This window comes from Ammospiza nelsoni, chromosome 7 (genome assembly GCF_027579445.1).
Source record: "Ammospiza nelsoni isolate bAmmNel1 chromosome 7, bAmmNel1.pri, whole genome shotgun sequence".
Classification (NCBI taxonomy): Eukaryota; Metazoa; Chordata; class Aves; order Passeriformes; family Passerellidae; genus Ammospiza; species Ammospiza nelsoni.
Window position 1 is genome coordinate 12,442,111 of NC_080639.1, and position 27,331 is coordinate 12,469,441.

The 27,331-nt window shown below is 43.1% G+C and overlaps 1 protein-coding gene across 1 annotated transcript in view; it reads left to right on the forward strand.

Annotated features, from left to right (window-relative positions):
* The window catches only part of PLCL1 (phospholipase C like 1 (inactive)), a 180,912-nt gene that overhangs the window by 147,005 nt on the left and 6,576 nt on the right, over window positions 1–27,331 (forward strand). Inside the window, exons 4-5 of the mRNA XM_059475986.1 lie at window positions 8,473–8,548; window positions 11,644–11,753. Coding sequence (XP_059331969.1) covers window positions 8,473–8,548; window positions 11,644–11,753 — 186 coding nt within the window. The remainder of the gene's footprint in view (window positions 1–8,472; window positions 8,549–11,643; window positions 11,754–27,331) is intronic.

Sequence of the window (27,331 nt, forward strand, 5' to 3'; positions counted from 1 at the left end):
AGTACTCTTAAACAACCCCTGGGTTCCTTCCAGAATAGTTTCTAGTACTTGGAAGTGATTAAGTTATGGTAATAAAATGCCAGCTGTAACAATACCAGAACAAGGATTTGCAAATCCAGTTGATTGCCTTATTTTAGATGGAATCTTTCTGGGGTAGATTTGCTACATGGTCTCATGTCTTTGGGACAGAGCAAATACCACATAAATAAGAGATTTTTCTGTCTTTGGAGGCCTGCTTAATGGAGTTTTACCAAAATGAACGTGTCATCCCTTATCTTTGTAATTATATAGTGAAGAGTACACATGGGACTTTTCAAGGCCTCCTTGTACTTTGGAAATACTTTTTCAATTTAAATAGGTGAAAGGCCTCTTTTGAATGTAGACAGAAACACTTGTATAACTGTTTTAAATAATGGTTGTTCTCACATTTGTCTCCCGATGGGGGAAAATGTTACTTGAATGTCAAGAGAGCATGCAAACAGTTCAAAATCGGAGAGAGAGGAAGGGAGTTATGCTTTGCCTATGCAAGGGTTGATTTGAGATATAATTCTGTTAAGGAGAACATGATACTTTTTTTTTTACCCACTTTGGCTGTGACTGCCTCTTTTTTAAAACTATTCACTTCTGAAAAAGAAAGCTGGATTTAATAAGTGGTTTTGCTACATTTTGGATATTTGCCTTTTGAGACAATGCCAGCAGCAGAATATTGAAATCTATTTAGCCTTTTCTGTGTTTGAATAAATGAACTGTCTCTATCAATCTTGATATTTGAAATCACAGTCTGGGAAGGGGTTTGCATTTTCAATGTTGACAAGGGGCTTCTCCTTGCTACATAATTACTTCATATATTCCAGTGTGTATTTCTTTTTAATATTTTTTGTGCAAATAAGAATACAAGGAGATGTTGGTAGAAAGTAATATTAAAATATTTTAGCTTATTTATTGATTTTAATTCAAGATATGCTACAGTTCAGCCTTTTATATTGTTGATAAATATAACTTCAAGGAGCTGGATCCACAAGTGCTTGCTGCATGTCTCTTCGCTTCAAAGCACTTTTCGAATGAAAAGGCCTAAGAGCATTTTTAAATGCATAAAATAAAATCTGTTTATATTGGCCTGTCTCTTGTATGAACAGGCTATACTTCTTAATTCCTTTTACAGTCAAATGGAAAAAAGTTTGACCCTAAATCTCATAGTGTGACTGCAGGTCTGCCCCACTCACTGGGCCCCACAGCACAGGGAGCTTGAGTGCTGCTGCTCTGAAAACACTACATGTGCCACATTCTTTGGAAAGCCTATTTTGAAAATAATTTCTGATAAAAACAACTCTAATGTGTTAGAATTTTTCCCCATTACAGAAAATTGCCAACTGAATGTACCTTTTTATTTTACCACGGAAAGTATGGACTCTGCCTGTGTGCTTAATGGGGCATAAAGAGGGCTGAGGGTCCAGGGAAATGGAGGTGCAAGTGCTCAGAAACCTGCCACAATGATCTGGAAAACAATTAGCTGTCTGTTTCCTCCTGCTCAGCCTTTGTCAGCTGTGAGATAGACAAAGACCCCTTTGTGTAGTTTGTTTGTTTTTTCCTGGGCAATTAATTTTACCATTGTGCTCTGCATTAAATATTTCCTTTCGAGAGAGACTTTATTAGAATAAAATTTAATGTGCTTTGTTTGAGGAACTGGAACAGTTTTTCAGGAGTGTGTTTCCCTCATTTTATGGAGGCATTGCAGTGGTTTGGTGGAGCTGTACTGTTGGCCATGTCTCATGTAGGAAGAGGCTTCATTAATAATACTGGGTTGTACAGGAGTTTCTGCAGAGGAGAGGAGGGAATAGGATTTGCCAAAATCAAGAAAATAAGGTGGACTGTTGACAATACACAGCCATTTTGAAAAGTGTGTCAATGATCAGAAATACAGTGTAGAGTGGCTAATTTCAATTTATAGCTTTAGTGATTCCGTACATAGAGCGTGCTGAATGGATTCTGGTCATGCTGTCATTGCTTCCCACACACACACACATCCTAGGATAGTGTACCCTGCCACTTTTAGAGTTGTTCTTCAGAGCTTTTCTTTCCCACGAGGAAGGGCTCTCACTCTCCCTCTACCTGTGTGCTTCCCCTTGGTGGTTGCTCAGGTGGGCAGCATGTGCAGTGTGCCTCACAACCTGTCAAATTCATGCTGATGTTCTTTGATCACACCTAAAAAGGAGTTACTCCATGTGAAGAGAAGGGATGGGGCCCAGCTGGACCTGACAGATGGTTGAATTATTCATTGCCAACAGTTATCCTGTGAAGTTAGGAATTTTTTTTGGTTGAGAATTGTTTGGAAACAGATTGTGGTTACTTTGTCTGCACGATATATTCATGTGCTGAAGCAAGCATGCATGAACCCAGGGACACTTGTGCGCTTTGCATTTCAGTTATTGGCTAAGCATTATTTTCCTCCAAGATCAAATTATTGAATAATTTGAAAATCAAAAGCAATAAACTAATGATAATAAATGTTCTTGGTTTTACCCAATCTCCTGAGTCGTATGCATATAGAAAATTTTCTTAGAAAAATGAGACATCCAAGTTATCTTTATGTGTTTTCAAATTGTAAATAACAAGAAGTGTAAAAAAGATTGAACAATGAAGCTACTTGTTATATAAACTCACACTGACATTCATGTTTTTCTCTGTATCCAAGCCTTATCTTGCTGTGTTGAAGCAGACAGTTATGGAAGGACAGGGTGGCTGCAGTTACTGCTAAGAGATGCAGGGTAGTTAAGAACATTTTGACCAACATGGAGATGGATTTGGGATTTCTGTGAGGACAAAGAAGCATCTGTGAGGTTGCTGGGAAATAAGAAGAGGTATTTTAATGGCAGCGGTTTGGTTGACATGAGTATAGATCCATGCATGGTAGCAGAGGTCTGCTGAAGTGTGTGTGAGGTGAACTGTTCTTTGTCCGCTGCTCTTTCATATTCAGTCTTTTTGGGCTTGTCTTGGTGCAAGCATGACTACATTCCCAAGAAGAAAGTCCTTTTTACCAGTTATTGTCTAAATGCAAAATGATTAAGTAGATTTTTGTGAGCTTTTTCACTGAAATTCATACCTCAGCTGAAGACAAGGGATATTGCAGAGCAGAGCATCCACTGCCAAAGAAGTGTCATAATGCACTGACGTCAAACACATGGTCCAGCACATGGACATTGTCTTGAATTTGTGTTTGTTTTAAAGAATTTTCCATCCAAAATTGGACATAGAGTGGGAAAGTTAGTTTCTTTTTCCACTTCTTATTAAGGAAAGTCCTGTTTTTTTCTGTGCTTCTTACAATTCTCTCACTCGCTACTCTCAAAGTTTCTTGCTCTGATTGCCCGTGTCGTCACTTCTAAAACAGAACCAGAAAAGAGTCAAATCAGAACTTCCCTTAGAGAAGGAAGTTCCAACTGGGTACTTCAGTTGTGCTGTTTTAGCATAAGCATATTGAAAACTGACCTCTCTCTTTTCCTCCACTGCTCCTGCTGTTTTGTAGAGGACTGGTCTTCATGCATAGATCACATCCTGCAACAATGATTCCATATTTTCCCAGAAATATTTCTAACTGAAGACATGAAGTTGGAATTTAAGGTGAATTTTATGCAGTTTCTTCTCTTGTTTGTGTCAATAAGATATTTTAGATGTTTCCAGCTCAGGTAACCATCCTTGATAGCTCTTTCTCATGCTGGGCTGCTGCAGGAAAAGACTCAGATACAGAAATCTGGCTTGAGCTGTACTGGGACAGAGACAAGGTGAGGGACAGAATGGTGGCCAGCAGCATTCTTTCCCATGTCCTGGCACTCCATGCCCATCTTTCCTTTCTTGCAAAACTTGCTGACACACAGTTGATGGCTTGGTTGTTTCTTGTCCCAGACGTGTGCAAGAAATACTCAGTACTAAAGGGAATTCTCTTCAAATTTTCATGAGCTCAGTTTTCTCTTCAGCTGTTTTTTGAATTGATTGTGTTTTTGTAACCTCTTTTATTTTTGATTGATGGTGGGTATGGTTTGTTTTTGAGGGTTTTTTGTGGTTTTTTTTTTTTTTTTTGTAACCAGGCAAAACTCTTCATTGTCAATGAAAGGCATAGAAAATTGAGACAATGGCCATGAGGAGACACCTAAGAGAAAGCTTCCTTTTAGTCTGATGTTCAGTCAATTTCTGTTTTAAACGTTGGAATATTTATGAGAGGTTTCCTTGAACTGTCCATTTTTTCTCCTTTATCTTTCCAGCAGGAGGAGTATTTTAATTTGCCACCAGGAGTTTCTCCCCTCTCTTTTTGTCTTCCTTTGGGGGGACCGCTGTGTTAATTTCCTCTCCCCTTTTCAATTTATAGAATGATTCACAATGAAAAGAAGAAATTGGTCTTTAGCACAAGAGTTCGTTAAAGTAAAAAGAACATTCTTTTGTTCAGTTGGTACTGATCCTGTGATTAAACTGCCCTTAGCACAGGCAATAAATAACCCTGTTAATTTCATGTGAATAATATGATGCCCTCAGTATTAAGATATTTTAAATTTCACTTAAAATTTATTTAGTTTAACAGAAGTGACAAAGTAAAGCATTGTTCTTTGTGTGAAGCACTGGGATTTAAAATTTTATATTCCATGCTATTCTTAGACAGTAAAGTGAGACAGGTCAGTTATGTTTTCAACTCTTGGTCTGTTTCACTTCCTGAGTCTCATATACGGGATAAGGAGAGAACCTCCTGGGTTTGTGCCAGCTCCTGCTTCCTATGCTTTTTTTGAGAATCCACCATGATTGTTACAGAGAGCTTCAGGTGGATTGAGATGAGTCAAGTTTATACTTCTCTACACTAGAATCAGGTTTTATGTGCTTTCATTCTTGTTTTTGTCCAATTTCCCTCTCAACCCTCCAGTTATGTTAAACACATCAATCAGTAAAGTTTATCACTACCTTTTTGACATGGAAAATGCAAGTTATCCCAAGAAATCCTGCCAGCTTCAGCAGCTGATAAAAATTTCCTCCCTCTGAGTGGACCCAGATATCAACATCCATCCTCTAAAGTCTGCTTTTCAGTCAATGTCACTTGGATGGTAATCCCTTGAAGCTCAGCATCCAGGAGTTGATGCTGTCCACACTCTGGTGGGACACAGGAGTCCTGAGGGAGTGGGACATCTCTAGCTCTGTGGGAGTCACTCATGGAAGCGAGCTGCCATTTGGGAGCTGGCATTAAACAGCATCCTGATGGGCTCCAGCCAGATGGCTGGGACTGCACAGCTGCCTGGAGGGCTGCTCAGGGCACATCTGAGCAGAGCAAAGATGCATGGAAATTCATGCTGCAAACATCAGAAAGCTCACTCTTCTCTTTTGAGATTGCTTGGTGGGTTTAGATATATTCCTGGCAAAAGTGGGCTTGAAAACCTCAGGCTATCCTGTGATTTATGGGGTTACCTTCCCAGCAGAAAATCTCAGGGCCTTCCATGTTGTGTTTTTAGGGCTTCTGGTTCTTGTTCCTTCTAGAAGAAGTAGATGACATCCTTGAGCAGGGTTTCAGATGTGATGGCAGCTGAAAAAGCAGGGAATGATTCAAACTGGGAAATCATGGACTCATTTCAAAACTAGTGACAAAAAAGAAAAAGTGCATCTAGATGCCATGAACCTATGCTATGAATTTATTCTTGGATAGCAGTTACTTGCCTGTTACACTCTTGTCTGTTTGAATCAGTCTGTTCTTCCAGGTGAACACCCAGGCTGTGTCCTTGCCCTGTCCTGTTGTTGCCATTTTTTACAGCAGCATTTGGAAGCAGGATCTCGTGCCCCCTGAAAATGCCCATGCAGCTCTTGCTGGGGGCAGAGTCTGGTCTGTCATGTAGGGATAAAGGATCCTGCACACTGTGTTATCAGAGCTGGTAAAGGTGCCATAGGCCAGCCAAAATCTTACCTCAAAATGCCTTGGGTCCCATTATTTCTACCTAGTGCATTATTTCCTAGAAGAACGTGTGAGGGAGGATGCCAGGTGATGAACTGAGGTTGCTCTTTAACCCTAGTTACTGAGCTGAGGAACTCTGAAACCACTTCAGGATTTGTCATGGGACAAAAGCTGCTTATTTTTGTCAAGATTACTGCAGATAGGAAGATGGGAACAGGTTAAATTCTGCTACATGATCTGGTTTTAATTGTTTGTTCTTGCCAAGCTGAAAGTAGTGAGACTTTGATGTCAGCATCAAAGGAGTGGAGCATTGCTCTACCTACTCTGCAGTAAGGGAAAATTGACATCCTAGTGCTACTTTGCTCTTAAAAAATGAATATAATACCTTCATATCTGAGAATCCTTAAACAGGCAAACCAGAAACTCCTGGGAGTAGGCTCAGTAGATGAATGATTCTCAAGCCTGCTCTTTTTGTGCATGGTGAGATACTTTCTTGTGGCTCTAATTATATCTATGTATGTGTGTGTGTATGCATGTGTGTATATAAGAACCTCACAAGTGACATTCTGCTTGAGGGATGTGAGCACAGGAGGGTCTGACACATGGGATGTCCTGTACCAGCTTGGCTGCAGCTGACCTCCCGGGGCAAGCCTTGCTGCTGGGTAGGGATGCAGGCACAGCCCCCGTGGGGACTCGAGCCCGGGGTGATGGCTACATGGGGTGCAGGCTCCATGGGGATGCTGGGATCTCCTGGCTGGACTGGACAGTGCAGGCACTGCCTGCAAGAGGTGCACATTTGGCCTCTGGCTGCCTCTCCAGTGACCTGCAGGGTTTTTGGGACTCGTACTGTGTTCACTGCTCAGCCTTTGGGATTTGTAGTTGTCAGCTGAATGGCTCCTTCAGCACAAAAGGATAATGTGCTGTGGTACGGAAAAGCCAGAGGGTGGGTAAGAATTGTCATTTCTTTCCAGATGACAAGGGAAAATATCAAAGAGCAAAAAATTCAATGTGATGCATGAACAAGTAAGTAATAAGAATGACAGGCAAAGGACACTATTGAAAGTAATTTAAATCTCAGGCATATCCACTGGGCATGTTCTGTTAAAAAACAATTTTGCACTCTCTAGGTATGTCAGGCTTTTTTCACTCTGCCTGTGAAGCTGATAATGGATTTTGTTTTCCATGTGTTGTTTTTTATATCAAAGGAAAGGCACAGGTATTTTTGTCAAATGCAGCCTTAGTACATTTAATTAGAAGTAAAGATGAGATGAGAAGCAAAACTTGGATCTAAATTCCTCCAGAATTTGGAACTTTGAGTGTGACAAGTGGAAGCGTCTCTCATTCCTTGTGTCTAATTAAAACAGTAAGATGTGCTAATTTGCAAGTGTTAATTTATTACTGTTATGCTGTCTTCCACTAAAACCATCAAAACCTACTACTTGGGTTTTCATATTTAGTGTATTTGAAAGCAGGGAGGCTTTTAGCAGTTGCTGCATTTTTGCAAAGCTTTCGGGTGGTGATTTTTCTAATTTCAGGGTGTAACTTTAGGCAGTTGCTTTTGAGTTTGCTTCCTTTCTAACTGGCGCTGCTCTCGTGCTGTTTGGGTTTGATTGAGGTTTGTGATGGATATCCCAGGACAGTGAGGTTATTCTCAGGCACAGTTTGTTAAACAGCATGTTCTTGCCTTCCGTAACAGATGTATGTACCACCTTTTGCAATTTCACAAAACAGAACCATGGAACAATATTCTTGTCTGCCTGGGCTTCTGAGAGGTTTTGGAGGCTTGTTACCATCAAAGGAGAATAGTATTTGCATGTAGGGAAGGTCAGGAAACTTGTCAGGTAATGGACTCTTCCTTTGTTTGCTGTTAATGGGCTATTTTAGGAAGATGTCTAAGTAGGGAGGTGTCTTGAAACTTGTGAGTAAGCTTGTTGAAACTGCTGCTTCTGGTTTGTTTGGCTTTAGGTGGATTTTTTTGTTTTGTTTTGGTTTTTTGTGTTGTCTTTTCTGTTAAATTTGAACAGAAATATTGAGGATAGGATAGAATTTGAATCTCAGTTTCTCAGAGGACAAACTCAAGACCTACTATAGGTGTCTGAACTGTTGCATAGAATAAAATCCAGCCCAGGCTTAGATACCTCTGGAAATCAGCTCTATTCAACACTTGGTAACATTTTTAATAGCCACCTGTGTTGAGGACTATACTTACTTCCTCTTTTCAGAAAACACCAGCTAGAAAGGGCTTAGTTGAACACAGAATGAAGTTTGTCTGCTAAATCTGTTTTCTTCTGGAATCACGTGTGTTTCCTTCATATTGTTTGCAGTGGTGTCTCACGGATGTAGAACAGCTGTCCATGAACTTTTGGAGCAAAACATTTTCAGAGCATCTGATACTTAGCTTGATACAGATCTGGGAGGCCTCCATAGGAAAGAAGGATCCAATATTTATCATATTGCTCTCAGAGCAAACCTCCTCTTCAGTTTCAACCTTTGTACTTTCTGTGTAGATGCTGCAGGAAACCCTAGTAATGCTGATTTTTTTTTTTTTTTTTTGACAGATGATTCAAGAGAGCAGGGTTCTTATTGAGACGGCAGACACCACTCATGACAAGATTGTTCAGTGCCAGAAAGCAGGTAATCCATTTATAGGGAGCAGTTTTGGGTGGATGATGGGAAATAATGTGCCATAATTTACTTACAGTTTGTGACTAATGCAGCGTTTTTCACCTGGATGTAAGTGAGCATTTTGATCTTTCTCTGGCATGCTCTATCCTCCTGAAGGCTCATCTTCCAATAGCAATGCAGGTGTTGGATCAGACAAAAATACTCAGCTTTCACCTTAGAAGCTATTTCTCCATCTGCTCTACAGCTCTGAACTGTCTGTCAGCATTTAAATTAGTCAAATGAACCAAAAAGGCACTAAAAAGAGGGGGGTGAGAAGGCATGGTGCCTTTGCTGAGTGCATTCTCTAGCTCAGTTTTCCCTTTGAAAACAGAGCAGGCAAGAGGTTTCTGTACCCACAGGACTATAACAGTTATAAATACTATTGTTTCTGATAGGCATTTCTGAATTTCGCAAGTGATGCAGGCTACAGCCTTTTCCTTCTATTAAATGTAAATAATGAATGAAACTGTTGTCTTGTAGTTAACACTTTAATTCATCTTTTTAATTAGGAGAAACTGGAAGCTGTTTCAACAGTAGCATTTAACTGATTTCATGTGGTGCAAGAGCTGGATGGAGCCCAGTCTCTGCTCTTTAGCCATGCTGGCATTGTGGTAGCAAAGGGACAAGAGGCAAGTGGCCATGTCTGGCTGGAGGTTGTGGGCCTCATCACTGGGACATGCCTTGGGTTCTGTGGATCTGCATAAGCAGCATAAAATTCCTCTGCCCAAGCCTTCATCGTGTGCAGGGGGTTAAGGAGAGGGACAGTAACAAGGAAATGCAGCACCAGGAGCATCTCTAGAAGGTAAAATTTAAGAGTAATACTTAGCACTAAACTATGCAGACTCTCAGCAATATCTTTCTGCTGAGCTTGATCTGTGCAGAAAGAAGAACCCATGGCATTTGCCTGGGCACTGGACTCTTTGTGAGCAGGAGATATGCATGGAAAATACCATGCAGTACCATGCCACCACACTGATTTCCAGAGTTTCATGCAGTTCCCCTCTCCTTCCTTCCCCCTGGAAAAAAAAAAATATTTCAAGTGTGTTCAGTTTGCTGCTGCATCTTGTATTTTCATTTTTGTTTCCTCTTTTAGCCTTAAAATTTCTGATTGAGAAGGCAACTGGAGAGATAAGGTGCTTCTCTGAAGCCATGGGATTTAGAGAGGAAGGGACTAAGAAGAGGTATCCCTCCCCGTGCTCATTTGCCAATTAGTTTGTTGCAAATGTTACCTAGGCAAATTTTTATCTAACACTTTAAATGTGGTGAGATGAAGCACTCCAAATTAAGAGGTGTCAGAGGTGTAATTGCCTGTGACATTGTCCTTTACCTCACCCCAGTGCTGATTCCTTTGAACATGTGTTCCACCAGACCTCTGCTTCATAGCCTGTTTTGGTCTGGGTTCTGTGTGCCTCAGGGTCCTGCTGGCTCTCCCAGACTGGGGCTTGTGTGACTGGTTTTTATTGTTGTTTTTTTTAAATGTGCAGGCTCAGCCCAATGCACAGGGGTCAGCAGCAGCCTGGAGGACTAACTCTGCTAGAAGCTTTAGCTGGTGCTGCTGCCTGCAGCCTCACAATGTTTGTGGCTCCCTCTTTCTGGGGCAGTGCTGTATCCAAGTTACAGATGGAGAAGTGAGGTCCAGATGGAAGAATAACTAAAAGGATGCTGCATGAAGGCAGGGCTGTCCACTTACAGCTAAGATCCATTAGCCACCTTATGTTTTCCCAGGACAAAGCAAGTAATTTGAAGCTTTTCTTTTACTAATTGAATGATTTGTAAGTCAGTTGGTGTCAAGCACACCTGCAAGGAAATTTTGCTTGGGGTGAAGTTATTTAGACAGTTTTCCAAAGGATGTACTGCAGGAACTCTGTTAGTCTTGACAAGCAAAGTCTGTGAGTTGGTGAAGGTTTGGAATATAAACAACAGAGAAATCTTGCATTGTCTAAGGGTGAACAGCCTCAGTGTTACTGAGCTCCTGGAGTTGGTGCATAGGAAGGAAAACCAATGTTAGTCTTCCAGGAGTGCTTTGGGCAAGCTGTGCTGAGTGCAAGCCTGCCTTGGACTCTCCTTCAGCCACCTGCCAAGCTGCCTCTGCATCTGCACTGTACAGATGTTCTCTCCATTGGCATTTCTATGATGGCATTTCAAGGAAGCTCAAATTCATGAGTGACATTTATCCTGAAGTGTTAAGGGAGGGAGAGCTATGAAACAACTGGAGATGGAGCTTGGCTGTTCAGCCAGGATAGGCTTCAGATACTTTGGAGTTATTTAGTACCAGTTTGGCCTTTGTAAGGTACAAATTAAGGGAACACAAGCAGCTCTTTTCCATTTTGTCTCTCAATCCGCACCGGATTCAGAGGATTGGTTGCATACACTGTGCAGATCCTGTAAAATTGGTGGGCTAATTGGATACCTTAAGATTTTTAATTTACTCCCAGATTTCCCAAATTTTTGTATCCAGCAACAGATCTGCAGATGTTTGCCACAGAAACTAGCAATGAAAGGCAACAGGGCTGTGGTTGAAGTCTCAGTTCTCCATGCTGGAGGAGTCAGAATCCTGTGATTAGAGTTTATGTGCTTCTGATGCAGTTTATCATTGTGGAGTACAAGGGCTTTTCTGTATCACTGATTAAGATTAATGAGGAGATGTGCATTGAAGCCTGCATTTGCTGTGCTGAGCAGGTATCTTCCACATGTGCCAGACAGCATTCAAGGTGCAAAGTCATCAACTCAAGGAGAGTGACAAGCCTTTTGTCACAGTATTGGCAGCAGTGCAGGCTGCAGGCAGAACTGCTGGAGGAGTGTCTGTGCAGGGCCCAGTGCCTGTGTGGAACCCTAGCATTGGCAAGGAGAGCCACAAACCAAGTGGAAGCACAGCCCCAAAACTTTACATAGCACCTTTATTCTGGAACATGTTCTCCCAGGATGGAGTAATAAAAAGAAAAGGAAGGGGGGAAGCACAGAAGGAGGTTGTAGGATGTCCCAGCTGCAAGACTGAAAATGCTCACTCAACATTTTCATGGGAAAACCAATTGTGCGTTAAGTGATGTGGCAATCTGTGTTTTTAGGAATGGAGTTCCATGAAGAGCTTCATAACCTTGGGACGAAAGAAGGTTTGAAAGGAAGAAAACTAAGCAAAGCCATTGAGAGTTTTGCGTGGAATATCACAGTGCTGAAGGTAAGCACAGAAAGTACCTCCTGTCTCATATTAACTTTATAAGTAAACCTTTGTTCTTTTAGCTCCTCTGTTTGTACATCTTACTAATTCTGAAGACACATTGTTCTTTTTTTAATGGGATGTATCAATTACCCCCACTTACTGATATTTATCAAATATATCTATTGCACCTCTGATTTGGAAGCTGTGAAGGGAATTTCCCTAAGCCTTGAACAGAAGAGGAAAGATGGCTTATGGTTTGTATGACCAGGAACATGGGTTTGTTTGTCTATTCTGCCCCATGCACCCTGAAAGTGACCTGTTTGAGGTCACTGTGTGTCAAATACCTCTTTTGTAAAATGAGAACTGGAGCATCTCTTTGGGAAGGACAGGGGGTAGGAGGGGCTGTCAAGAAAAAACCATGAGGAATATTGTAGATCCTGGAGAAGGAAAAAGGAATTGGGAAGAGAGAGGCTGAAGGGCAGAAGTATGTGGGAGAGGCCATTAGTGGTAAAGAAGGGTTAGAGAAGACCTGGAGCACCTGTGGTTCCTGCATACCTTGATTCACCATGAGAGAGTGGAAAAGTGAGGAATGGAGTCAGTGCCAGCTCAGTTAATGAGACCTCTCATGAAGAGAAAAGTCAACCAGTTCAAAGTTACAGACTTGAATGGATAACCTATTCCACACAGAGCAATTGAGGTTAGTAGCTAGATTTGTCACCTGCTTTGCCCCCAAAGCACACTAGGCAGTTCTGAACATTAATCTGAATACCTTTTGCTGTGTTAGATAAAATAAATGTCAAAACATTTAGAGTCACTCCAAATGTTTTGATTTTTTAAATGTTTGTCAAGTATGAAGTTTGCATCTCTGAGGGTGACCTATGATTATTGAATGTACAAGTAGGGTATCAAAGAAACAGTTTCCATGGAAAATAATTGCTGCCTGGCACACATTGTCAACTTCCTTAAAAGAGCTTTTTAAAAAATCTAGTTAAGGTCAAGGAATAATTTACTTGTTTCATTTGTAATCCACAACTTCTTTTGTACCTTTCTCACACAATAAAATATTAACAGAGTTTGTGACAACCATCCATGAAATGCACATGAAGTATCTTTTCATTCTGACTAAAGTCCAATTCAGGGATGACATTAGAAAACTGGGAATGAAGTTGTGTCTTAGGTGTGTGACATGAAACCATCAGTAATTGTTCTGTCATATTTTTTCTTTTTTTCCCTTAAAAATGCTGTCTTTCAGTGACCCTGCCCATAACAAACCTGCATCTCCTCTTCAGCACTGAGTCCTCTCAGTGCTGGTGAGAGCCACTCAGGAGGATTTGGTGGGAAGGGACCGACAGCCCTGCCCCACTCAAGCCATAGGTGTCCTCCCTGTGTCCAGTGGCAGGGTGGAATTACAAATACATTTCACTAGATGTTGTTATGGGGTTGTAAGAAAAGGAAAAAATACCCCATAACATCTCACAAATGCATCAGCTGCTTTAGGTGAGGGGAGTGAATGGCTGGTGAGAGAAAGCCTCTCTGTGTGCTCAGGGCTGTTGGAGGCAATTACATCACGTGGCAGGAGTCGGTTTGTGTGAGGTGCCCGGGGGCAATAGCAGGTGTTATGTTGTTCTTGTGCTGTGAAATGATTAATAGTCTTTTCCTAAGCTAGTGAAGCCAAGGCATATTTAATTAATGTGTTTCTTTATAAAGACTCATTGCAGTAGGTAAGCTTTGAATAAAAGAGGAGATGCAATAAGAAATTGCTACTGGCAAAATCATTAAATAGCTACAGACTGCAAGATTAAAGTGTATTTTATAAAATAAATCCCAACTGTGGTCATTTGTCGTGTTTAAAAATGTCCTGGGGTACTTTTTAGAGGTGAATCAAAATAGTATGCCAGTTTCTTCCTTAGTTTATATAAACTTAATTACATATTAGTAATAGCCACTATAGGGACAAACTGTTTGCTGGAAGGTGAAATTGTTACTAAAAGAATGGATGTTATAACTTGGCAACAGTCTAACCAGTCAGCTCTGACATTATTATTTATAAAATGTCACATCTTCCTCTTTTGGTTCCGTGTTGTGTAGAACACTGTCAGGTTCACAGTCAGTAATGCTGAGAGGCATAACTTAAGTACCCTAGACAGAATAATCATGCTCTCACAGCAATATTGCAGGAATAGTTTAAATTTAGTTTCACTTTTATTTCCATGCAGCACCAGCTCTGTCTGTTTTTCTCTCTGTATTTGAGTGCCAGTAGAATGCAAAGGTAGTGAAAGAAGTTTTGTGTTAACCCTCTCACAGGGACCATGGTGTTAGGAGCCCTTAATTTCACCCTGTGAGGCACGCAAAGCTGCTCAGTTCAGCTGAGGCAATTGTTCTGGTGTGACCCTCCCTTGTCACAGAAGGTCATTATCAATTTTCATAAGGTATTTCATGTTTTTAAAGCAGATGACTCCCACTTTCCCAGAGCAGAGGCTTTTATGTAGTTGTGTGGGCTCGTGTTTGTTTCTGCCCAGATGCTGGTGCTTCTGCCTCCTGCCTGGCAGGGCCACCTCTGCTCTGGTTCCTGGGGCTGCTTCTGCAGTGAGCTCCTCCTGCCTGTGCTGGGAGAGAGGGGAGCACCAGGGCCTGGAAGGCAGAAGCTGAGAAGCCTCCTTGGGGCAGTTGTGACCTTGAGCTGATGAGTCCTGAGAGCAGGGACACAACCCCTGCCCTCAGTGCCGCTGTGGAGCGCTGGGTGGTTTTCAGGTCAGGTACATGTGGGTGATGTCCTGCAGAGCCAGGCTGGGTCTGCTCCTCTCCTTCTCAGCACAGGACAGAGCCAGCTGCCACCTCTCCTGGGGCTCTTCAGCCCACTCTGTTGGCCTCTCCCATGGGATCTTGTACCAAGCATTTTGCAGTAACTGAGGCACTCTTAGCATCTGTCACATGAGCAAACCACTGACTCAATGACTGCTATATGAGGTTTTGACAATGTTTGAGGGGAAAAAAGTTGTAGCCTGCAAAACTACTCTCCTTGCTGAGGAAAAACTGTCGCAGACTGCCAGGAGGTGTTCACTCAAGCAAAGAAGTTGGGATCTGCCTGAGTCCCAAGAGCCTGGCAAGTAAGTCAGACCAAGTTTGAGTATGTTGACTGTGATTCAGATTAACTGTTCTCATGTAGACATGCTTTGACAGCCTGCAGGCAGATTTTTCTTGGCTCTTTGTGCTTTGGTGGGTCAGCACATACAAAGTCTAGAAACAATACCAAGAGGTACTTGTATGTTGATGGTAAATATCCAGATAGTTAATATCCCAACATGCCTGCTTATTTAAAGACAAAACATGGGAAAAAGAAGATAAAAGTGGTGTTTACTGTTTTGGTCTTCTGCTGAAGGACAAAAGACTCAGATTTTTTATTCTAGTCTGCTCTGAAATGTGCATGTGTTTTTAAATCTTTTTTTGCTCCCTATGATAAGATTTTGCCCCTGCTGTCTTAAGTCTGTCTGTTCTGTCTAACTAGGACTCCAACTATCAGTGCATGACACAAGACATCAAGTGGTTACATTTTCAGGGCTTGTTTCAGCTCTCATCCATGAGGGTATCTGTTAATTATCCTGCATTTAAATGAATGCTGATTAGCTGTATCAAGAGAAGTCTGTCAAGTGCAGAAGGCATACAATTATTAAATTGCTAATGCAGTTCTCTCTTTGGGAGAGGTCTCCACAATTTTATGATGTGGTTGTGATCAATGTTAGCTCTAGTGTATGTGATTATATGCAGCAGAACTATGCAGGAATGGCACTTTTGCAGGATGATGCCCTTCAGTTGCTTGGGAGACCTGCAGCATCCCAGACCCCTCACTTGGGTGGCAGAGCCCCAAATTAACACTTTAAGACTACTTGCAGAGATAAAAGGGAGATTTCTGACAGATGCACGTACAGACTGCCTGCCCTCACCTAAACTGAGGCAGATTTATCATCACTATAAGGTATCAGTTTTGAACAAAAACTACTTGTCAGATAGTGATTGATATTCTAAAGCACCTTAAACACAGAGTTTCTGATGATCTTTGGAAGGACTAGGTCCATTCCCAGCCTTAATTTTAAGGATTATTATAGTGCACTATGGAAATGTATTTGAATGGATACTCCATAGTATTATAAAATCTTGAGACATTTATATGGGTCTTTTCATAGCAGTCTTTTTTCCTGCAGTTAGCCATGAACCATGGCTTTTTTCCTTGGCATGCTGCAGAGTGGACAACAGAGCAGCACAGCAGAATCGTGGGAACCTTATATGTAGTTAGCACAATGGTAACAATCTCTTCTGCCACATATTATTTATTGCTGGTAAAGGATTTGCATGACAATTTGTGCTATCTGGATCTCAAGTGAGAGCATGATGGATTCATGAGTCCCCACAAAGCTGCTGTATTCTGTGTACATACATTTTATTCACTCTAAGTGTCAGTTAGGCTTTCCTCTCATCCCAAAAAACTCCTGATACCATATCTCCCTCTTTTTCCCAGCATATCTCTGTGGACATAAGTAATTTGTGAAATGTCAAAAATAGATTAAATATAAGCCATAGTGTCTTAGCAACAAATTCTTGTTATTTGCTGTCATCTTCTGACAGTGATAGTCCAGCAGTAGCAGTAGGCAGGAGTGGTTTGTGTAGCTTGGAGCTGTGTTTTTCCATATCAACTCACCTCATTATACTCATACCCAGATAAATGCATTTTGAGTGTGGTTACCCCAAAGGCTCTTTTTCTAGAGAGACTAAATATCTTTCCTGCTTTCTAGTCCCCACATTGTTTGCATTTGCTTTTTGAGGCAGTTCAAACTTTTGAACTAAGAGCAGTGTTTCAAAGTTTTAAACCTCTTCAGAGACTGTGCCCTGGCTACTTTTGAAGGATCTGCTGCCTTATGCCAAGATGTGCTCAACTACGGTGGAGAAAATCTGAGCCAGTCATTGTGCGATTGAGTGGCAGATTTTACAAAAATGAAGAAATGCAGGGCTGTGCTAATGATTCACATAGTGACTTCACATAGATCAGCTTGGTCTCTTACACATGAACTGAAGGACAAAAAGGAGAAAATTAATAAAAAAGCTGGCTTTCTGAGAGTGCTGGAGACAAGGTGAAGAGGGCATCAAGGTCAACACCCATTTAGTCCTGTAAATACCAACCTGCTTACTTGGAAGCAGTTAATTTAAAAGAAGAGGGAAAGAAGAGGGAAGAGGTAGATAGGTTTTTCTTTATAGAATCTGAGAAAGAGTCTGGAGGAGCCACATGGGAGCACAGCTTGTTCCCAGACCTTTGTGTACTCTGAATGCAGAGGTGAGTGCAGTGGAGGCTGCCAGCTTCAGGGATGGATCCAGGGCAAAGCCTGTGCTCCTGGCTCTCAGCACAGGCTCCAGGGCTCTTCTGTATGTGGAGGTGTTGCAAGATTTTTCTTGGATAGGGGATTTAGAGTCCTTTGAATGATCTTAAGTTATGAGATAAGGAGGTAAGTGTTGTCCTTCACATGCCAAGCTGTTTTGATCAGTGTATTTTATAAACCAAGGGAACCAAACCATGTGATTATTAGGTAGGATAGGCAGATCTTTCTGCACACCTAGCAGAGTGCTGTTCTCTACTGATTGGGTTGATAAAGACCTCGTCCATAAGTGGTGAATGCACTTTTTGTTTGTTTTGCCCAAGCCCAAAGGCAGGAGCCAGAGCTCTTCAACAGTCTCCGAGGATTTTGTCAGTTGTATCTGGTGATGGAAATTTCTCAAGCTGCTTCAACACTGTGTATTAGGGAAAAAGGACTGTAATCCCAGTCCATCAGGAGTACTAGTTAATCAACTGGAATATCCTGTTATTCTTGGCCCTCAGCCATGCTGCCAGAGCATTGCTCTGGGGAGGATGTAGTGAGAGGTCTCAACAAGTACAGCATGACCTCTCCAGGTACTTGGCTGTTCCCTGGGAGTTTTTGAAGCCCTAATGGTGTTTCTGACAAGGTCTCTGTTTTCTTGGCCAAGGAAAATTCCGAGACATGAGTTGGATTTAGAACAAGCTAAATATTTGTGTGCGTTTGAAATACGCTTGAAGGCCACCCAGACAATCTTAAATCTTCAAGTGCCAACTGCTGGCAATAGCAGGGACTAAGCAGAGCAAAGATTACCAGGGTTCACAGCTGTTGATGATCTCCTTCATGGTCCTGTGAGTTTCTGCAGGGCATGAAGTCCCAGGGTAGCCTGACAAAACGAAGAGACTTTGTCCCCTGTTACTCAGTTATTGCTGGGGTTTTACTGAACAATGTCACACCAGGAGTGTTTCACTGACTGGCAAGGAATGATTGTCCAGACATTCAGATCAGGCAGAGTCTGTGTTTATCTGTCCAGGCTCAGGAACCCACATGGGCCTGCACTCACCTGCCTGCAGTGCTGGGACTTGTGAGGAGCAACACTCACTCCCCAGCCACACACAGAACCAAAGCCAATGAATAGTTTCTGTTCTTCCAGGGAGAACACACAGTTTGCTCTCTTTTCTCCAGCCTTTATCACCTATTTGGGTAAAAAAATAGGACTAGGACTGGAAGGGCCTGTGAGAAGCTGTGTAGTTCCTCCTGCTGATGAATATTTAGCTGCTGTGGATCTAAGCTCTCCTCAGGTATTTGGCATGGAAGGTGCTTGGTATGAGTCTGTACTGTTTTCCACAGTGATACCCAATGCCAGGCAGACCCAGGGAGCCATCTAGCTGCTGGGCAAAGAGCTGATGGCCAGAGTCATCTGAGCAGAAATGGGTGTTTCTGCCAATTTTCTCACTTTGCTCTTCTACCTTCAGCACCAGGGCTCTGTTCCTACAGGTGTTTCACAATGGTGGGTTTAGGGACAAGACCTTCCTGCAGTCAGTGTGCACCCAAGTGTATGACAGACCAAAAATGGAGGGTCACTGAAGTTCATCCAGAAAACAAGTACTGTGACATGCCTTCCTTTGATATAAACTTTTTTTTTTTTTTTACTATAATACAGAGTTCTGAAACTCAGGTCTAAATATTACTCCTTCAGTTGCATTGGGGTGGGTTTGTATGTGTGCAAACACACATGCATGTATGTATACAGGAGGTGAGACAAGCCATCAAATATATGTGCAAAACAACAGTAACTTTGACACAAAAGGAAGAGATTAGAAAAAATGAAAGGTGGTATGAAAAGCCCTGAGTGATACCTTTCTGAGTTCTTGAGTTTGACTAAAATAAGCCAGAGATGGATCTCAAGCAATCTTGTGATACCTTTTATTTTGAGTGATGTGACAAATTGCCAAAAGCCATGGATCTGATGCCAAGCTGCTGGCTGTGCTTGCAGGGTGAGATGGGTTTTGTTGTGGTGGGAGACAGAGCCAGTAGCATGTGGGGTCACTGTGCCTGGTACCCTTGTGCCAGGGCCACCTCAGCAGCATGGGCTTTGAGCCCAGCCAAGGGTTGGCACACTGAGGTGCTGTGCATAGAAAACCACTTTTAGTGTCACTTGACAAATGGAGGCTTGTCAAGATGTTTGAAAGGCAAAATAGATGCCCAGCTCCCTCTCTTGTGTGGCTGGCAGCTCAGTGAAGCCCTCTCCTTGATTGTCTGTCCTAATTCCATTACCTCTCTGTGCCTCACTGTCATCTCAGTCTTTACTGTTTCTTCTCCTCAGCCTCAAATCCCATTCCCTCTGCATTGCCCCAGTTTAGATGATAATCCAAATCATGCCAGTGTGGGGGGCGAACCACCTGGCACCCCCACCCTTGATTTAGACTGAGCTTTGCATGGCTCTAACGCTGTCCCTCACCAAGATGCAGTTCCTATGAGTTACTCCTCTGTATTTTGTGCTAACTTTGTCCTGGGGTGGCTGTGTGGGACCTGGCACTTCTGTGTTTGTGTCTTTGGGGCAGACCCATCACAGCCTGAGTCCCATCTGTGCTGCTCACGTCACTGTTCTCTACCAGGCTGGCAGGGATTTTGTCACCTGGGTGTGAAGGCCAGCTCCTCCTGAGAGGGTGTTCATTGGGTCCAAAGCCTCTGCAACTGGAAAAGTAATTAATAATGTCCAGGTGGAATACAAAGAGTTTGTTCTCTGAAAGCTGTTTTAGGCAGCAGCAAGATTATCACCTATGAAGAGGTTATTTGAAAAATCATCAGGTAGGGTCACTAGTTTCTTGAAGATGGTCATCTTTTGAGGAGAAGTAGCTACTCCTGCGTGTGTGTGCTTGGGCAGAACTGCAGAACTGAGCTGGAAAGTTGGTGCTATTGAGGGGAGGCAGTGGGAGGAGGAGGGGTGGCGTGAAGGAAAGATGGATGAATGTAGGTGATTCCCCACCAAAGGAGGATTGCTTGGCTATAAAAACTGGGTCTGTTTTTACTGACCACTCTCAGGAAGAGACAGTGCAGGCAGAAACTGCAGGTGGCATAGGAACTTAGGCAACTTCTGCCACCACCCCCTCCCTCCCCTGTAACAGGGATGTTTTTATCTGAGGTATGGATATCAAACACTGCTGTACTTGCAGTGGAGTTAATTACCACAACCTGGAAGACATGGAAATTGGGAATCTAGTTTGTGCTAATCTGGCAATGTGACCTTGTTCAGAGAATTAAAAAGGCTGTAATGAAAGGACGAGTTTCTGCAGAAATTCACACATTTCTTGCTTCTATCTGTCAATGGCTGTACGAACAAAGAACAAGAGAAAAGGACCCACTTCCTGTGTCAGGTGTTGTGGATTGCAGTGTAACCCAAGCAAGGCTGCCAGCCCTGCCCACACAGCTCAGGCAGCAATGCTGCAGGGCTGGGAGCCTTTGCTCTGAGCCCTTGGGTGGCACTGGGTGAGTGCCCAAGGCAGGACCCCAGCGCCTGGCACTCATCAAGGGGCTTGCAGAGACCTTTTCCTTCCTGGGCTGGCAGCAGCCCACACTACCATGCCTGGATGTTTATTCATGCCACTGAAATCGTCAGGGAGTGGAGGGCTCTGCTTCTAAGGCATCCATGGTGGGTCTTCATGAGGGAGCCTCCACCCACAGGTACTTTCTGAATTTGTTGAGTATCAGGGAGAGACTAGGGCACTGATTTTTACCAATTGTAAGAGAGAATTGCTCGTACATTTGCTTTTTTCCAGCATTTGCTTGTTGTTAAATCTGTGCTGTGCCATTCCCTGGGAGCTGTAACTGATACTCACCTAAAATGGTTGTGTTTGAATGGTGTGTGATAAGAGGTTCAACATCTTCTAAAAATTACTCTTGTGGTATATTTAGAGCTCCTTACAGCTCCTGTTAGCTGATCACACACAGTTTCTCAGAGCTTAGAAATTATGACAAGCTGACTGCCCCTTTTGTTGTGTGAATTACATGCCAGCATCTACAAAACCTGCTCCCTGGGGCAGAATGGGTGTCTCATTTAAGCTAGTTCCTTGGGAGAGCTCAGGAGGTGATGAAAGCTGCTGGTTGCTCCGTTGGAACTTCCTCCTCTGCGGTTGCTAAGATGGTATTTGGGTTTTCCCTGGCACAGTCAGTGGCCTCAGTGAAATCCAGGTATGGTTGGTTGAAGCTGGGGACTGGCATGTCTCTGTGTGAAAGCCAAGTCCTCACCTTCTCCCTCCTGAGCATTGATAGAAATCCTCTCTCCACATGTCACAATGTGCATGATGCAATTGTTAGCCAGGACCTCTGACTTCTTCTGTACTTGTGTGAGTGTGACATGAGTCAGAGGAGCCAAACTCTGAATCCAGCAGGGAGTGATTTGCTGGCATGACCTTCCCTGTTTCATTGCGCTAGTTACTGCCTCCTGACATTGAACAGTGTTCATCCCCACCACTACATATTCTGAGGGTTGTGGTTAAAGTAAAATGCTCTTTCACTCAATGGTGGTACTGATTCATTTTTGTTGTCTGGAGCCACTGGCAGTAGAAGGCTGTGGAATAAAGACTTCTGTGTTTACATGTGTGATTATTGGAAATATGGGTCTGCAGGGATGGCTGGAACAGTGAAAAGCCACAAACTGCATTAAGTGGAAGTTGTGGGTGTTCAGTGAGAACCAGGCATTTACTCTGCAGTTATTCTCCCCTCGATCATGGTAGACCCCATAAGCCCTAAATGCGGCAGGCATTTCAAAAACCTTGCACAGGAGCTAGGGAAATGAGAGGCCCAAGCACTTGTGGGTGGAAGTGAGTTTTTACTGTAGGAACAACGGATTGGGAAACTGCAATCTTGTACTTTTGAGAGCTGCAGTCTTCTTTTACATGGGTCAGATGAATTCAAGTGTCAGGTGGTGAAACCCGCGGGAGATAAAGGACACTTTCTTATGGGTCATTTCCCCAGGTACAGGTGGGATCCATTTGAGGAGAAAAGCAGAGACAAAACCAGTGATTCATGTGCTGAGGCAGCTGCTATTTATTTTTAGATCACAAAAAGAAAAAGATGGCATTTCTGATGTCAGAAAGGCGATTATATGAGAGCAGTCAGACTTAGAGGAGTAAGTTAAAAATGCATATTTAGTAGCTCTTTTCTCCAGTACCCTCTGTGCTACAGATAAGATATAGGTCTGGTATTGGCAGGAAGAGCCTGACTGATAGGCTGTGATTGCTCTGAATAGTAATAATAGAGGTGATAATTGCAGCTAAGTTCTCACTCTGTTCCCTGGCTTCCCACTCCATTGGCTGGTGACCTAGGGATGCTGATGTATGTAGCAGTGGGGAGGAGCTGAGCCACATGAAGGCACAGAACAGCAAAAAAAGAGCTTTTTTTTTACCTTTTCAGACATTGGTAGTGGTGGTAATTGAACAACCTGAGCAGCCTAATTTAGCAGTCTGGGATAAACGGGCTGGGACTGGAGGCTGCCAGCAGCAGCAGGACAGTTTCCTTTGGAGGGTAGCTCAGTGGTCTGATGCTGGATAGTCTAAACTCAGATTCTCCAACCCTCCCCAGTAACTGTGGAGCTGTTATAACAGCCATCTGTAGTAATGGCTTAAACACTGAGTTCAGTTTGGTTGAAAAGCCTCATATTTTCTGTGGCATGGTATTGTAATGGATTGTAAATTATGCTTGTTCAGTTTCCCTCATTGACATATTGGGGCAGTGAATTTGTAAATGAATACTACCCCTATCTTGCACCACTAATTTTTGTGCTTGGCTCACTCAATTTCCTGTGTTCCAATTCCCATACTTCTAAAAAACAGAAACAGATTTCTCACTTCCACCCAGGCCTGTTTCTGACCCCTGCTGATTTTCTCCTCCCCTCTCAGTTGCTTCCTTTCAGTAGCTCTCTGCCTGCTGGGTCAGTCAGTGTTCTGCTTACAAAAATAACCCTATCTGCTCCTGTTTGTGCTTGATGTCACATCTGCACTGGGAAGGCAGGGCTGGAGTTCTCCCAGGGGAAACAAGCCCTGTAAGGCCCACAGGAGCCTCTTTAACCATGGCAGGCACAACATGAACAGAGACTTGCTCAGCTCTGCTTTTACTGAGCTCACTGTCCAGTCTCACCAGCAAACCTTTGACTACAGGGCGCCAGAATGACAGGGCTGACCCCTGGACAGGGATGAAGCAAGTCAGAGCATTTGCTCAGGGATTCTATAAAAACCTGTTCCCTCCTAGTACTTAGACAGTGGTTTGTGCTGTTTTTTTCTTTTTGCACTTAAACCTTCATGTGATTTGGAGGCTTTTGTCTCAGCTTAAAGCTTTCTGCATCAGCATAAAGTTGTTTGTGGCCTGTGCTGCTTGTGAACTGATTAGAAGCTGGCTGCCCACAGCTTCAGGCATGAAGGGGAGGAGGGGGGTGCCTTGTCTCATCTGGGGGAGTAGGAATAGGGAGCTTGGATGGCTTCTGCAGATTCCCATGGCCCAGTCAGCTGGTGGTGTTGGCCAGCAGCCATGGCACCAGCAGCATTTGCAAACCACATGGTTGCTAAGGCACTGGTGCTTGTGGCAGGCAGAAAGGAGCAGAGCCTTGGGAGCTGCATGTGGCAGCAGTGCTGAAGGTGCTCTCTCCACAAACAATCTGCTCTGACTGGCACAATTTGATTTCATCTTGATTAGATTATTTCAGTTAGCATTAAGCACAGCTGCAGGTATTTTTAAAGCTGGTTATCTCCAGCAATTGAAAGGAGAGCAGTGACTGTTTGTGTGACGTTGCTGCAACACTCCCTCCCTCCTAAAACAAACCCAAACCAGCACCAGGTGCATGTTGTCTTCAGTCAAAACAGAATCAGCTCAGAGTTAGCCACTAAACCCTTTCCAGGCTCTGATGAACTTAAGGGACATTTTGCTGGCTACCTTGTGATGAAGGACATGATTTTGGTGTTAACTGTGTGCTTGTAGCCTGTGCATCTGAGAGCACAGAGGGCACCAGGGAACAAGGGGTGCCAGCCAAATGTTTTGCTTGGGGATTGCCTTTTTGCCTTTCACAGGTCTTTCATTAGCTGTAAAACATCTCTTTTCCTGCAGCTGGTCTATTTACTCAGAAAAATCAAATCCAAAAAAATTGTGCACTTTCTGCCTCATCTTTATTCCCCTTGTTTTGTTTTTCTGGGACTCTCTGGTCCTTACAGGAGTTACCAGTTAGTGCTGATACTGGTACCTGTGAGCAATTGGGTTTTGTGATGAAAGGGGAACTAAAAAATAAATGCCTGGATGTATAGCTTCAATTTTCATTTCATGGCTGTGTATCAAAATAAACAGTACCCAAATTTCTTCAGAGATGTGGGGTTTTCTTAGTATTAGTTGTGCACTTCTGGGCTTCCAGCCAAGCCTATGATTTTAAACCTATCACCAGAAAAAAAGGCAGGTTCCTAGCATGGAGGGGTTGACAGCAAGAGTCTGTACATTTGTGGCTGTTCTTGCAAACTGTCTGCCTGACATAGTGCCTGAGAGACACAGGCAGCTGAACTGCTCAGCACATGGCTAACATCAAATTAATGGCATTATTTCTGAAAGCAAATTCCTGCTGCAGCACAGTTACAGTCAACGTTCACATTCATTGCTTTTGACAGCCTGATACAACATAATTTAATTTAAATGCCCATGTGAGACAGAAGCATAGGCATTTATTTAAAAAACAAAAATAAAAAACCACTTTTTTATATACATAAAATGTCTGCTCAAAGGAATAAATTAGCAGTCACACAGTGCAATTGATTTGCAAGAGCCCCTGGATTTCAGTGAAGAGCTCTTTTTTAAGATCAGTAGGGAAGACTGTAGCATGAGTGCTTTTGCCACTTAGGTGTTCAAACAAATGCTTGGTGTTAATTCCTTGTCAGGCTTTGATCAAGGGTTTGGGGAGGCACTCAGCTGAGTTTGAGAGCAAGCTGGCCATATATGTCCTTCGCTTTTGTCTTGTTAGGCAAATCCTGTGAGAGAATTACAAATATAGACCCTCTTTCCTAAGTTGCCATGGCTGCACAAAGCAGTGATATCCTCATGCTGGCAAGGCCAGCAGCCAGAATCAGAAGGTTTTCTAAGTATTTGCTTCTTTGGTAGTTGCCTGATTGTTCTCATTGAGGTTCTCCTTGTTTGTTCAGCTCCACATCCCAGGCTGCTCTCGGGGCTGTGTTTGGCTGTGCCACGTAATTTGGGAACATACAAGTGGTGGACTGGCACTTCTGTAATAACTGGGGAGCCTTGCCCAGTGTGGTGGAGTGTCACCAGCCTCCTAGAAAACTAACCAGGCTCATGCAGAACAGCTCTGGAAATCCCTCTAGGTCATCCTCCCCAATGCAGACCTTTGGGGTGAGATCCAAATGGCAAATTAAATCAGAGTAAAAGTTTTGGGTTTTGCATGGGATGGCCTAATACTGAGCAACTGTCAGATTGGTCTGGTTTGGGAGTTTAAATAAAAGTAACTAAAATCAGATGGAACTGGTTTTCAGGTAGCCTGAATATTGTTTTTAACACACCCCATTTACATGGTTAGCATCAGGCCCCATCCCTGGGTCAGACTGCCCACCTGCAGTCACATATCCCCTGGGTGTGTGCAGCCCATGCTGTGTAATGGCATCCGAGCCACACGTGAGGTGAATGTTTGGTCTGTGTTACAAACTAGGGCCATTCTAATTTCTGCTTCCTTTGCTGATTATCTATTTATTTATTTATTTATTCATTTATTAATTCTATTTATTTTCATGTATTTATTAATTGTTATTAACTTCCTCTGTGTCCCTTTGCTGTGGTAGCTGAACACCTAGAGAGATCTTGTCTCAAAGGGGACCAGGCTGATCCGCTGGATCCTGCTGGGTCTTAGGGCAAGCCATTGCTGAATGGTGCCATAATCCAAGATTCCTGCCCATTTTCCCTTGAACTACTAAAAGACCTTTCTGCTTTTATATGGGACCAAATTGTTTCAGAGTTGCCTTGTGAATTTTCCCAGCCACCTGGAGTAATGCTGGTGTTGTCCTCTCTCCCTTACAGCTGGCTGCACTGAAAAAGAGACTGTGCCTTTTAAATGGTACTGGCAGAGATGGCTGCTCCTTAGCTCTTGTCCCAGCAGTTGTCCTTAGGTTAGGTGCTTGCTGGCAGGAGGCTGCTGGGATGTGTCACCTTAGGGCTGAGTGTCTTGGTGAGGCAGTGAGTGCCCTCAAGGCCTTGAGTGCTTCTTGCAGGTGTGGTTTTGTCTTTGAGACTAGTGCAAATATCAGGTGCAAATGGGATTTTTTCCCCTGAGTAAGGAGTAAGCCAGTTGGGATGTACAGAGCAGCCAGGGTTGGTTCTGTGCTTCCTGGTGCTTTTCCCAGGAGAAGGAGCTTGGGTTCCTACCCTGTGCAATGCAATGACAGGCAGGAAAGCCTGGAGCCAGCATCCATATGGCTGATTCATGAAGTAAATGGAGAAAAGGTAATATGAGGAATAATTTGGGTTAGATGCAGAATTAGTAGGAGGTAGTTCCTGTTAACTATCCATCTCCTCCTCTCTGTCATCATCCTCAGCCTTGTTCTCCTAGGTGTCCCAGCTGCTGGCTACACTGCATTGAGCAGCTCAGCCCTAGAGCTCTGACCTTGGTGCTTGGCACAACCTTAGATAATTTCATTTGGTTTTCTTTGTGTAACCTTGTGTCAAAACTGCACACAATAATCTATTCCACAGCAGTTATGCTTTGCTGCTCTTGCTTACAGAGATTTAGCACTTTATATGTAATGGGGACTGCCTTTCCCTAGGTGGATGTTTTCTTTTCCATACTTCTCAGATCTGTTCTCTGTGTGATATAATTGATTCCCAGTTGTTTCCTTCTTGCAAATTTTTGCTAGACCCTACTTTGGGAAATGGGAGAGAAGGTCTCTGGTTGTCAGTAACATGCTGATATACCAAAATGAAATGCTCAGTTTGATGTCTGAAATCACCAGCACATCCTGCAAAATGTGATGACTCAGGCCCCAGTGAGCACTCGGTCTGATCACCTGATTTATTCAGTGTCAAAGTTGTTGCTGCTTTCAGCCAGGTAGAAATAAGCTCTTGCATTTGGTTTAAAATGGGTAAGTGAGCAGATGTGTCCAAAACCCAGACCTTAAATGATAAACCAGTAGCACAAAGAATGCCATTTAAGTGCCATCTTTTATATTTGTGGCCTTTTTATTTTCCTGTTAGGAAGTGAATTTCTGCTGTGCAAGGGTTTAA